This window comes from Polyergus mexicanus, unplaced genomic scaffold, assembly GCF_030449975.1.
Source record: "Polyergus mexicanus isolate NDT 795.1 unplaced genomic scaffold, iyPolMexi1.0 SCAF_8, whole genome shotgun sequence".
Classification (NCBI taxonomy): Eukaryota; Metazoa; Arthropoda; class Insecta; order Hymenoptera; family Formicidae; genus Polyergus; species Polyergus mexicanus.
In genome coordinates, this window is record NW_027223328.1 from 4,447,408 (window position 1) to 4,462,286 (window position 14,879).

Below are 14,879 nucleotides of genomic sequence, written 5' to 3' on the forward strand. Positions count from 1 at the left end.
CATATACATATTGAAATACCATAAATAAAATTGTGATACAATATAGAGAAAAATGATTCCTTGTGTGTGTGCAAGAGTAAGTAAAAAATGTAGAATAAATTTTTTTAAAATTTAAATCTATTTATATAAGAACCATACCTTAAACTCTTAGAATGATTAACTTGGAAATAATTATTTTTAATAGCTTTAGACCGATAACTTTAGTGTAAATATGTTACAAAATATAATTATGCGATTATGTAATTATCGCATGAATAATAAAATAACAACATGTAATGTAAACGGTAAATTTGTATGTACAAAAAGATATTGACCAGAAAAATATTAGAATAAATTCGATTTTCGCGGTAAAGATAATATAAATCGTCGAATTAAGAATTACGTTCGTAATATGTAATAGATCCTAAGCAACCATCTTTGGCTGTAGTAACTCTGTTCTCTCGGCGGTGAAAGAGGATTTGTTCATCTCTTTCGGCGTCTCATATATGCGATCGGGGTGGATTTGAAGCGTGACATTTCCCCACGTATATTGCACACACGCGGATACATTGTTGCAAGCCCAGGTGTGCAGAGAGCGGATTGTAAGCCATAAAAGCGCAGTAAAATCTGTTTTGTAGCTGCGTTCATAGATGTATGACAAACGTAGCATTGTCTTTCGAAACAATCAAAACATAGTATCTAATCGTAAAAAATCTTGAAGAAAGCGTAATAATCTATGATTTGTAAACAGTACTTTGCAATGATAAAACAATAACATTGTAAATGCAATAAATAAACCTTAATTATTAGAACAAATGTTTTATATATATATATATATATATATAAACACCATTCACAAATTAAAACGCACAAATATAAATGAAACAATAAGAAAAAAATGATTACGCGCAAAAAAATATTTGCCTTATTTTTGTTTTAAAAATTATTTATCAGCATTTGGCGCTCTCTCTCTCTCTCTCTCTCTCTCTCTCTCTCTCTCTCTCTCAATTAATTGATTGATTGATTGATTGGAAGAATATTTGCTAAAGTTCCAATCAATTTAAATATTCGCACTGGCTTTGCGTATATTCTCTTAAATTGTACGCAACGTTAATCAGTCCTCTCGCGCTTGCAACCCCAGCAAAAGCCGTCCCTTGAATTACGTAAAAGGCTTGAAACTGGAGATCACTAATACTGGCGTTCCCACCTCTCGGCTGAGCGCGGTCTACCTGTGGCTCTCATTCGCCCTTCGTTTACCTTTTAATTCATCTCTCCCTCCTAATCAATTATCACCTTCAGTTAAGCGTCTCGCACAAAAAGAGCCAGTCCCATTCGCTCGCTAGTTTTCCACTCACCTAGGCATATTGAATCATTCCATCGGCGTGACAGATGATTCAATCACTGATAACTCTTCTTCGTCCCAGAGAAAAGGAAGATGTCTCTCCTTATAGCGATTAAATAGACTGATTAAAAATGTTTCTATTTCCTCTCTCAAACACTCGCGCGTTCTTTACGGCAGTCGCGCAAGTTTCGCGTCGCAAATTCCCAACGATGCTTCGCGAACGACGGTGGCGCCAGTTTCCAAGGTCGAGACTGCAAGGTCACAAGGTCTACTTCCGGACCAGGTGCCGGCCGGTGGCAATCGGAAGCGACGATCGGGTCGAATCGCGCGCGTGCCGTATCGAGCGCAAGTCTCGGCCGCGCGTGCTTGCCTGACCTGCACCCCTTCCTTTTCTGCTTCGTCGTCGTCCTGCGCGTCTCTCCTCCTCCGCGAAGATCCTTGTCACACACGCGCGCAATGTCCCGCGATCTGTACCACAGTCCACTACTCACTGACAAGATTCTCCGCCGTGACACTTGCTACTTTCTTCTTGATTTTTCTCCCTCCTCTCCGTCTCCTTCTACTCTCCTTCTCTGCTGCCACTAGTCGTTCTTGTCTCACGATGCCTCGTGGTGCTTGTTGCGGTTCTAGTCCTCGTCTGGAGTGCGTATTAAGAAGATACGTGATGCCGTGTCAAGTCGCTGATTTCATCGGAGACGAGAGTTACGGTCTCCGTTTTCTTTATAATATCTCGCTGCAACGTTCGTCTGTTTGATAACTGTCCAAACAGTAGTTGATCGCCTATCCTAGATCGCCAATGCTGTCATGTGACGCGGAAGAAGCTGTTATTCGAGCTTAACAATCGAAGAGAAACGTCACATGTGACGGTGATATACGACAATGCGACAGGTATATCACGATGACAATTGTAATTGCAAACCGCTATAACTGATTCTTTAATCGCCTCTGTTTACTAGTGTGATTCTTTGTGTGATAGTCACTCGTATATTTATATATTCTCTTTCTTCTCGACTTGTCGATATTCCATTACCAATTGAAAAAAATAACGACTCTCAAAAGTAATGTCTTCTAAAGTAATACTTGCTTTCCAATTCCGCAATTATCGCAAATTGTACCGGTTTTGTCTGATCACGCACCGAAGATGATTCCGCTTTTCTCTTTCCGTATTGTTGAATTGATGTTTCCTTTTTCGTTTATCTCCCGCGCGCACTTCTCCTCGATTCGAGCCCGGAGTCTTCTTACAATCCACTCTTTGATATCGCTGCGAGATGCTTTTTTCTAAGATATAGCCAATTATTTGTTCTTCACATATTCTCTTTAACTCTCTCAATATTATCTCAGCCACTCTTTTACTCGGAGTACTTACTGGCGCAGAACAAGTTTCGCGCGCGAGAGAAGCTGCGATGGACACCGATGCGAACGATCGCATCGACACAACAGAACAAGCAAGCTGGAACCGATGGCGGCTGATTCAAATTCGCTCCCCACGTGGCGGCGACGGCGTCATCCCCAAGACTGCCGCCGGTACGACCCTTGGCGTCGGTCAAAGCGTCGCCATCTCACGGCTTGTTGGTTAACTATCTTTACCGCGGCGGTCCTCTTTAAAAACATTGTTACCAAAAAATCATTTTTTTTCTTTCCCTCCTCTCTCTCTCTCTCTCTCTCTCTCTCGACGATGGAGAAGATGTGTCAAACATCGCTTTATAAAAATGATAATTATTAAATAATTAAATAATGAGAGAGAGAGAGAGAGAGAGAGTGATAAAAAGTTATTGAAGTAATAGCTGCATAAACCGGGAATAGCCATGCGTGTTATCTAGCCAGAATATGCTGATTTGCGAGCGTGAAAACTAAATTTCTTTTGGGACGTCCAAATTTCGTACGATAGGTAGACATTGAAAGTGGACAAAGTGCTGACGTGTGAAAATGGACACAAAGGTGACTGATCGCCTATACTGATATTAAGCAGTTTCGACCGATAATTATCGATATGGACGATGAATACGATGAATATTGATGAAAAAACCAGATTGTAACATGCAAGTCTTGTGATAAACTTTTTTATCATCTAGGATGTGTAATTAAGCATAAAATATATAATAGAAACCATGAATTGGTGGCGTAGCGTTGCCTATTTGAGAAATTTGTTATCGATAGCGATAAAGAAACAGCTATGAGTAAAGCATTGACATCGATAGGAAGATCAACAGAAAGTACGGCATCAAGTAGTGGAAACAGAATAACAGGCGTGAGTGGATTAGTGGATACTAATATAAAAATAGATTGGCTTAAAAAAACAGTGAAAAAAATAAAAAATAAAACAGCATGTAAAAAAGAAATCAAAATGATGATTAAGAAAATAGTTCGAAAATAATTGGAAAATATTAAACAAGAAGTGGGAGAATTGAGAAGAATGATACAGGAAGGAGCTTCAGGACCATTAGAAGGAGCACAAAGAAGTTATAGTGACACAGTTAAAGAGAAGAAAAAAGAAAATATTATAATTGTCAAATCTAAGATGCAACAGGAGAATGAAGTTACTAAAAAATTGATAAAAGAAAAGATAGACATCAAAAATATAGCTATGGGAGTACGAAGCTAAAAGAAGAAAGCAAGGGAACTGTGATTCTGGGTTGTGAGACTGTAGAAGAAATGGAAAATTAAAGTTATAAAAATTAAATTTCAAAGTTACCGAATCACCGCAGATGAAACCTAAGGCCGGTATTCATAGTCAGTTTTTATATTTAAGACAGTTTTAAGCACAATTTTAAGATGTCCTAAACCAATCACAGAGCCGTATTAGCATTTTAAGACATTACTTAAGACGGTCTTGAAATAAGAACTGACTATGAATACCGGCCTAAGATAAAAATTGTCAATATTGGCGAAGAAGAAATGAAGTTGAATAATGATGATTTAATAGTTACAATCGAAAAGCAAAACAAGATTGACGACTAAAGAAAATAGTTAAAAGTCAATCCGGAAGAAGAGAGAGAGAGAGAGAGAGAGAGAGAGAGAGAGAAAGAGAAGAAGGTTCTATAATAATTAAAGCAGATGAGAAAATATGAAATAATGTAAAGTATCATGAAATATCATGAAATAATGTTGAGCTAAAGAAAACTGAATGTAGGATAGAGAAAGTGAATGGTTTTTAATCATATTAATATTAAAAGATGTTCTAAATGCTGGGATTATTATCATATTGCAAAGAATTGACGAAATAAAATATGCCACAAATGTGCAGAAAATCATAAAGTAATTGAATGCACGGCGACAAAGGAAAGATGTGTAAATTGTATGTTTAAGATTCAAACATACAATTTGAAAATAAGTGATGACCATGGCATCCTTCATCCAGAATGTCCGACATTTAAAAGAGCGATATAGGAGGAGAAAAGGAGAGCTGGCTGAGAGGATACTAAATAACAACTACAGAAGGAAGAGGATACAGCATCAGATATGAAGATAATGAATCTTGCAATAGCACTGTCAGAGACTAGATTAACTGCTAAGATTGAAGATTTGTACTGCAAATAGCTAAGAAAGCTAGTAAAGATCAATCCCTCTCTCTCTCCCTATCTTTGATTGTGCAACGCTATTAGTTGAGAAAATTGCAATACAATTTGTAGAACTATGAACTAAAAGTGCACAAAAAGAGTATATTTTATGAAGGAGTAAAAGTGTAAAATGCCTTACCAGCTGAGATGAAACGATATAAAAAATTGAGCTGTTTAAGCAATTGTTAAAGGAATATATTGTAATTCATGTAAACTAAATCTGTATTACAAATAGCTGAGAAGGCTAATAAAGATCAATCAATCAATCAATCAATCCTTCCGCAATTAGTCTTTGAAATATATAAATAAAAATAAATAAACAAAATTATTTTTACTATTTTATTATGTACACATTTAATTATAAGTTACAATCATTTTTCTTCATATTTACAACAAACATCTGATTAAATATTTGGTAAAAATTTTAAGTTTAGTAATATGTATATAATGTGTATTTTTTGTGCAAAGTCAAGTAGTATCAAGAAAAATAAATGCCAAAAAGAAAAAAGAATTGTAAAAAAACTGGTAATAAAAGTTTTGTATTTTAGAATAAAAAATAGGACTGTGTGAAAATAAATTAGCAATTTTACAGAGAGTCAATGTTTGATTAGTAAGAATGAGTAAAAAAGATTACGAAAGAATGTTGCAGATAAAGTAGTTCTCGCAAAGGTGAAGATAATGGGATCTTACTTATTCTAGCTATATCTCAAAGTAGAATTTACATTAAGAAAAATTTAATTGAACGATTACTTGTCGCAATATTTAAGTACATATAGAAAATTTTAAAATTTCTTGAAATGATGATTTCTCCCATTTTTCCTTTAAAAGCACATGTATCATATAATTTAATAATATAATAAAATAATTTAATAAATATATATAAGACGAAATAAAATATATACAATATTTATACGCTTAAATCCGAATGTATTATATTTTAGTAATAAGTAAAACGTATATTTCAACGTTAGGATGCTATAATATCATTTGCATCAATTTAGTGGATATCTGATCTGCAGCAATGTTAAGGATTTATCATCCGAATTATATTCACGTTGTATGCAATACAATCTAAAATCCAGGTCATGCAGGTAAAGCAGATCTTGATGTAGCTCACATTTGGAAATACATTATTCTATTCTCTGAATCAATATCGTGAAGTCATGATGTCGATCAAGATTAAGATACAATACAACTATAAATCTTCTCTAAATAAAAAGCACACGCCGAGTACTAAAAAAGATATTTATAATACAAAACTAATAAATAAATAAAAATTTAAAAAATAAAAAAGATTTAACCTCTCCTCCCTCCAAAAAAGTACTGAAAAAATATTATTAAAATATGGATAAATATTTTTAATTATTCATGAAAAACGTATCTAATAAAAAAATTATGACAACAATATTTATAATATGTTATATGATTTATATATATATATATATATATATATATATATATATATATATATATATATAAGAGCCAATATTAGACTAAAAAAGTATTTCACAAATTTCAAATAGTTGCGTGCTAATAAGAGCCAGAACGCGGATATGTGTATGTGCACAGGGCACGAAATTTACTTGGTGACCAAGATTTTTTAAAAATAATCTCAATTCGAGATTTATAATAATCCCTCTTTATCTCCCTGGATAAACGAAGACGAGGAAAATATCGGGGCAAAGTTGCTGAATCGGGAATCGAACCCGAGTCTTTCGCTTGCCGGACGACTGCTCTTACCTCTGAGCTATTCAGACCCCACACCACCGATACTTCTCATTCGCCTTATAATATCTATTACTAATAACGCCATCTTTTAGCCGGCGTAAACTAACAAATTTAAGAAATTAGGCTCTCGTGTGACATTACAAATTTCAAATAATCGCGGGCTAATAAGAGCCAGAATGCGAATAGTAGTGCGTTAGTTTCATAGAAAAGTAAGTTTTCTATGAAACTGAATATGTGCACAGGGCACGAAATTTACTTGGTGCTCTATACCAAGATTTTTTAAAAATAATCTCAATTCGAGATTTATAATAACCCCTCTTTACCCCCCTGGATAAACAAAGGCGAGAAAAATATCGGGGCAAAGTCGCTGAATCGGGAATCGAACCCGTGTCTTTCGCTTGCCAGGCGACTGCTCTTACTTCTGAGCTATTCAGACCCCACACCACCGATACTTCTCATTCGCTTTATAAGCGAAAGATTCGGGTTCGATTCTCGTTGTGTTCGGTCGAAAAAAGTTCTACACGAAAGTTTACTCCTATAAATTCTATCTTATCCGCTCAATTAATAAATAGACTTCGATCAATCGCAGTAAAGATTGCTAATGAAAGTTACTGTCTGTGTTATTAAATAACTTTATTTTATCATTTATTTTTCTCATAAACAGAATTGTTAAACCAATGTTTAATCAATTCTTATAAATTAAAATACTTAAATGATCTTCATATGTTTTTATATACATTGTGTTACTACGATATAAATAATTATACAAAAACGCGACATATATGATAAGAGTTTATTATTAGATGTTCAAGATAACGCATTAATTACGCAATAACTGAATGCTTGATGTTTAATAATAGTTTATTGAATGTAAATCTAAAATAAACATAATTTTTTTTACATATGGTATATATTAAGAATTTTTTTCTGTTTTTTCTGTGTGTTTCAATATATCATTTAAATATATTTAATAAAGCTCAGAGTAAAGAATAACAGGAGTGAGCATTTTGTGTTAAGCGAGCGGACGAGAGTTACTATATACAGGGTATCCGACAAGTAAGTGACCAAACAAAAAGTGGAAGTATTGTAGATTGGGTCAAACTGAAAAGTCAAAAGAAAGGTCAAAAGAAAAGTCTTGTACTATTTTGCGATTTTCGTAATAATTATTGAGAAATTAATTTAAAAATATCGACCAATTCGCGTAAGTATAATGATGCAGCGAGAAGAACCAACCGAAAAGTAGGCGCGTAAAGTTTTGGAGCGCTCTTCTCGCATCCTAGCAATACAATGCCATCCTACATATCAATGCCGTCTATATTAGACAGTCTTTTTTACCGCGCGGTAATACTCACACGAATTGGCTGATCTTTTTTAATTAATTTCTCATTGATTATTACAAAAATCGTAAATGGTAAATGACTTTCCCGCTCGGTTTAACCCGTTCCACTTATACATTACGGGTGGGGCGATTATTATCAGGTACTCTGTATAAATGGACGCTCAAGATGGCCGCTCAGAGACGAATTGCAGCATGACAGAGATACTGAAAGTACTTCAAAAGCCTGGTAATGCACCATGATGCTCTGATAATTTTACAATTAACACTTATTAATAATACTTTTTTAACAAATTTAAGAAATTAGGCTCTCGTGTGACATCACAAATTTTAAATAATCGCCCGCTCGGGCTCCCTACAGCTCCAAATAACATAGCGATATTTTTTATTCAATAAAGATTTATTTTTGGATACCATACTTTTTATCATTCTATCTTTATTAGTTCCTTTCCTAAAAATTTCGAAGAATTACCTATTTTTCAATACTAATAAAGTAGAAACCCCCTTTAAAATGACAGCGTAATACTTTCCGGATATGATAACAAATAGTTAATTTTATCCGCATTTCATTGTTAGGTCCAAACAAACATCTTTATTCCTCTTCTCTCTCTCTCTCTCTCTCTCTCTCTCTCTCTCTCTTTATCCTCTATCCTCTCCCCTCTCCCCCTCTCTCTTTCTCTCGCCCCTCTCTTTTTCTCAAATAGTATAAAAAAAAATTGTTTTTAAGAGAAAGTATGAAATTTACAATGTATTTTTTAAAACAATTATTTGTTTTTTTCTTTACACTAATTGATTTGTCTCATTATTCTGTACATAAAATATTACGATAAGATTATCGAAAACTAAATATTTTACGAGATATTTTAATTTTGATATAAAAATTAAAATATCTCGTAAAATATTTAGTTTTCGATAATCTTATCGTAATATTTTATGTACAGAATAATGAGACAAATCAATTAGTGTAAAGAAAAAAACAAATAATTGTTTTTAAAAATACATTGTAAATTTCATACTTTCTCTTAAAAACAATTTTTTTTTACAATTTTTTTTCACTACAAGAATATGTAATGAAAAATAGGAGGTTCTATTTGAAAAAATGGAGTTGATCTTGAGATCTCCGAAGTGCTGCCACCTCGATGAACTGTGTTACCATCACTCGATGGCCTCTTCGAAACTATAAAACTTTTGAAGGAAAAAATTTTTCGTAACTGTTCTAGACTCGAAGATATTCGAGATGGCAAGAGTCATTGGTCCATCCTATATAATAAAGATTATTTATTTTCTTGGTCTAAATACTTTAAGGACAAGATTTAGCCTATTTAATTTTTTGGTAAATATTGACAAAAGGGAACCCAACCCGAATGACCTTGACCTTGACATATGTTGTCAAGGTCATCACCCTGAGTAATTCTCAAAAGGTTTTAGCCGTCGCTCATGGTTTACTGAAAAATTATTAACAAACAAAGATTTGTATGTAGTCTGACAATGAAAAACTTTTGATATTGGATTTAGTTTACAGAAATAGTCCTACGTATATTACACACGTACATTAAGGCTACGTTCAGATGAGGCGATTTCCGCGCGGATGCGTCCGCGCAGTTTGATCCGCGCGGAAATTGGTAGCTGTTCAGGGTTCGCGGAAACCACGCGATGCGTCTGACTGTAAACTTATCAAGTATAGTCTTTTTTCCAATGGATCTTCAGCATCCGCGAATATTTCGACTAATTCTTCCCAAGCTTGTTTTTATTTTATTTTATTGAAGTAATTCTCACATTTCATGTTGCATATTGCGGATCTTTTCTCCACTTCATCAATAAAAAATTTTGCATCAAAACGTTCGATGGACATTATGCTTTTCGAAAAGTTATTGAAGCATTTTACATAATCCAAACTGTGTGAAATCCGTCAATGGAACGCTCTCTAAGCCATTTTCGTATAATTTGAGTCGCGCGGAATCCGCGCGGGACCGACTTTTTCGATCGGCGGAGACCGCGCGGATGATTGCACCGCGCGGACACGTGTGAACAAATATAAAGAAACCATATAACTCGATACCGCGCGGTTTCATTCCCGCAGAATCCGCGTGGATAGATGCGCCTTGTCTGAAAGTAGCCTTAAATAAGCATGCAAGTTTTTATATGGTGTTCAAAATTAAATTTTTTTTTCTTTGAATGAAAAACCAAATTTTAGTTTTAAATCAGAAATAGATTTGGGTTAGGTTATATCTTCCGGAAGTTATATCTACACTTTCCTATTCACCCAACAATTGTGAGGTAGACCTCGCTTCGCGTTATAAAGTATAAGCGTGGACACAGTGGCTTCCGCCCCTTACCCCTATAGGGAAGTACTACTTCCGAAAGATATAATCTAACCCAAACCTATTTTTGATTTAAAACTACAATTTGGTTTGGGTTAGGTTATATCTTCCGGAAGTGGAGCCCTTCGTAGGAGGAGGGGGGGGCGGAATCTACTGCATCCACACATACACTTTCCCATTCACACAACAATTGTGGAGTAGATCTCGCTTTGCTTTGTAAAGTATATGCATGTAAAGTAGTGGATACAGTGAGCTCCGCTTCCCCTATAGGAGGGCTCCACTTCCGAAAGATATAACCTAACCCAAATTTATTTTTTATTTAATTTGTTTTATCTTTTTATCTTTAACTTTATTTTGTTAACTTTATTATTCTTTAACAAAACGTTAACTTTAAATTCCTTGGACATGGATTGAGTTAGGTTAGTTTCTTTCGAGGAGAGAGTGCAGGGGAAGAGGCGGAGCTCCTCCCCGCCTATGTGTTCGTTTTATCACACATAAATAAATGATTCTGCTAAAATATGCTCTATTAAATGTACATAGTATCAGAAAAATTACGTTTTATTTAGTAAACTTTTCTTATTAATAACTTTTCAATGAACAACGAGCGACGACTAAAATCTTTTGAGAGCTACTCAGGGCGATAACCTTGACAACATATGTCGAGATCAAGGTTATTGGGACTGAGTCCCTTTTGTCAATATTTACCAATTTTTTTGACATAATGATTAAACTCATTTTTTGAAAGCAATGAGAAACATGAACATGGAAATTAATGGTTTATTCAGATGGAGCTATCTTTTGCAATATAATGTTATCGAAAAGTATTAGAATATCTGTCATCGACAAATGTAAACCAAATTTGAATCAGTGTAATTTGTTTCTAAAATAAAGAAGAAAAGTCGGTTAATGATGCTGAATTGCAGATTTTATTAGAGAATCGTATAAAAGTTTATAATAATTTGGCAACTGCGTTGATTAAAACAGATGCAGCTTTAGAAAATGTGAAATATGTTTCGAGAACCACAGAATGTTAAAGCACTATTTAGGAAAGATATTGCAAAAATCCTAATCTTTTTTTAATAAGTTGTATATATTCTTGATTTATATTTTACATATAGAAAATTCAAATATTCTGATTAATTTCAAATATTATGATTATTCAAATATTATGATTAATTTCAAAACAAGTCAGTTTGGCATTTTTAAATTCGAAATTGATGATCAATGTAATCGACGTTATTACAGTAAGGGTTAAGTAAGTTGATGATTTACTATTTGTAATAAAATCCGCAATATAATAATGTTATTTTATATATTATACAAAATATTTATTTGGAACATAATAGTGTAATTTGTTTCTAAAAGTAAAATGCATTTTAATTTTCTCGAGAGAATATACAATATATCTATAAGTACAAGATTGATTTCGTAACAAATATTATTTCATATTATAAATCCTCACAAACTGAATTGTTTCTAAGTACTTGGCTAGTTAACTATTGATTTCATACCTAATTTCTATTTTTTATTTTTTAGGGTTTTTTTATTTTTTAGAAGAAAACTTTTTAAATCATTTTTTAGAGATAAATATTAACTTTTGTTGCGTACAAGGGATATTTTTTATGTACTTGACGTACTTTTTTATTTTCGTGAGGTTTTTTTAATAGCTAATATTTTCTTTTCTTCCTAAAAAATACATTTATGTCATAAAATAGGATATATTTTAATAATTAGAATAAACACAATACTCTTTTCAACATATATACCTACATAGCACAGAACATTGCAATTACATTGCAGGAATGTTACAATCTTGCAAGTTGCAATGTAATATTGTTGAGACATTATTGGAACATGTAATTGAAATATTTTATGAAAATGTTATAGCAACATTCCAAAAGCATTATAAAAAACAATATTCGGTAATTGTTAGTTCATTCATTTACCGCTATGCGACGTGCATTTAGTTATCTATCCCGTATTTAAATTTTAGTCACAATCATTATATAAAGCTTGCAAAGAGCAGCTAGTAAGATTAAAGATATAACAACTGTTTTTATCAGTTTAATTTGTCTGATACGATCTTAACACAGAAAATTCAAATATTGAACTTGTTCAGAAATCCGACAGATAAATCTCCGAAAAAGTTAAAATTGTCCATTTATTACATAAGATGTAAAATAGAGTCTAATATCTATAATAATCTATTAGGTGTACACAAACTTTGCTTCCGCCGTTTTCCTATAGATGGCTTTAGCGGTAAGTAGTGCTCGAAATAAATAGATCATAGACGTCATGCAATAAACTTGGGCATCTGTCAACATAACCCCATAGAAACATTAGTCGATTTGTGTCTGCATCATAAAGTTATTCTCAATTGAAAATGTCAGTTTACGAGCCAAATTCTCGTCATTTGCGGGAGGTTTTAATTTTCTGCTTCAATATGAAGAAATCTGCGGCTGAGGCTCATCGAATGCTCTGAAATACTTATGGTGAAGCCGCTATTAGTGAAAGAACGTGTCGTAAGTGGTTTCAACGCTTCAAGAACGGTGATTTTCACGTCGAATACCGGCATAGCGGTGGAAGAGAGAAGGTTTTCGAAGATGCAGAATTGGAGGCATTACTTAATGAAGACTCGAGTCAAAGTCAAAAAGAATTAGCACGATCATTGGGAGTGGACAATACTTTGAATCATAAATATATAACCAGTTTTTTACAATAAAGCCTCGAATTTCGGAAAAAAACGGCGGAAGCAAAATTGTACACCTAATATATAAATAAAATTTTGACTTTTATGAATTAAATTTATCTAATTATGTTTAATTATGTAAGTGTTTTTGTTATATTATATATATATATATATATAGTATAATTTGTAACTACAGATGTAAGGCAGTTTAGAAAACATAAATATTAAAATGGAAAACATCCGTATATATTATATTATCATAAGTAGAATTGCACAATAATGTATTGCTTTATACTACAAGTATGTTACATTGTAAAATTACTGCAATGTTACATTGCAGTATTACAAAAACCATCTTAAGGCTCCTGAGTAGTCACCGTGAAACTCCGAGTTGACGGTGGCGACATAGGAATAAAGATACTGCGGTAGGAATAAGAACCCTGTTCAACGACTTATCATATAAGTCAGTGCTGGGATTTACTTGCACATTTTGGCCCGATTTCGTGACTCACGCTTATTGTTCCCCACTCACCGCTCGTGCGTTAGCAACGAGTCTCCAGATACGCGTTACTAAGGAACGCGACGCTTTTGTCTCAGGAGCGTCCGTATATAAGAATGCCCAAATATAATAATAAGACAATACTTTTCTATAATTAAAAGTTTTTCTTTAATATTTTATATCAATAAATTATAAAATATTGAAAAAAAACTTTTAATTCTAAGAATTTTCGCGGTGTATTTAGAAAAGTATTGTCTTATTATTATACAATATTTGGGCATTCTTACATATAAACGCTCCTGAGACGAAGCGTCGCGGTCCTTAGTCACACAATCTGGCGACTCGTTTCTAACGCACGAGCGGTGAGTGGGGGGCAATAGGCGTGAGCCACAGAATCGGGCCGAAATGTGCAAGTAAATCCCAGCAACACTGATATAAGTGAACTGGGATTTATATGTAACTTTCGGCTGGATTTTTTAGCTCACGCCTACTGCTCGCTGCTCCCCTCTTATCCCTCGCTCCTTACGCATCACTACATCGTAAATCGTAACTAAGGAGCGCATCACTTAGTTTCAAGAACGTGCGTATCACAAATGTGATAGCACAATACTTTGATAACCATAAAACATAAATATTTTGAATTGTTATAGAACGTACATATACGTAATTAATAATAGAATAATAATTATTTTTGTTATTAATACAAAATAAAATATTGAATAGAAAATTTTAATGAGAACCTCTACTACTAGAGAACTAGAGTATTGTGCTATTATATTTACGATGCGCACGTTCCTGTGACTAGCAGGGGAGGACGCGACTTTAGGATTACCGAATTGAAAAAGGCTTTTATAGTGTAGTACTCTATTAGAAAAATACTTGAGCAAAGGGATAGAGCGCAATGCTTAGCCATTTCCAAGAAAATGATTTAAACAATATGGCTTTCATATATCTGGCTCCGTTATATCAATTAGCGAAAAGGCGGTGTAGCTCGGGCATTAAGCGCGTGACTATCACGCATCCAACCCGGGTTCAATTCTTGTCTCTGTCACTCTTTTTCTCATTCTTTTTTCATACAATCTAACAACGAATATTTATTCATATAAAATAAAGTTAATTAAATTAAATTTTTTTTAATTTGCACTTTCGGAAGACAATTTTCTTTTAATTTATTCATGAAACTGAGCATAATTTTTGTTAAACTTACAACCTTATTATTTTATGCATTCTACTCAATATAAAATAAAGCAAATAAAACGCCACTATTTGAACATAGTTATAATTTAATACAAAATTACAAACAAATGTGTCAAAACTTATTCATCCTTATTATCAGTAACATCAACATTCTCTACAGATCGATTACAATTATTCGGATGATATACTTGTCGTAATTACTTGTAATTTTGTATTAAATTATAATTATGT

The 14,879-nt window shown here is 33.4% G+C and overlaps 1 protein-coding gene across 1 annotated transcript in view; it reads right to left on the reverse strand.

The window, feature by feature from the left end:
• Nucleotides 1-2,894, reverse strand: part of Mp (collagen XV/XVIII-type protein multiplexin) — a 335,627-nt gene extending 332,733 nt beyond the window's left edge. Inside the window, exon 1 of the mRNA XM_070300508.1 lies at nt 1,335-2,894. Within this exon, the coding sequence (XP_070156609.1) occupies nt 1,335-1,342 (8 nt within the window). The 5' untranslated portion in view covers nt 1,343-2,894. The remainder of the gene's footprint in view (nt 1-1,334) is intronic.
• Nucleotides 2,895-14,879: the final 11,985 nt, after the last annotated feature.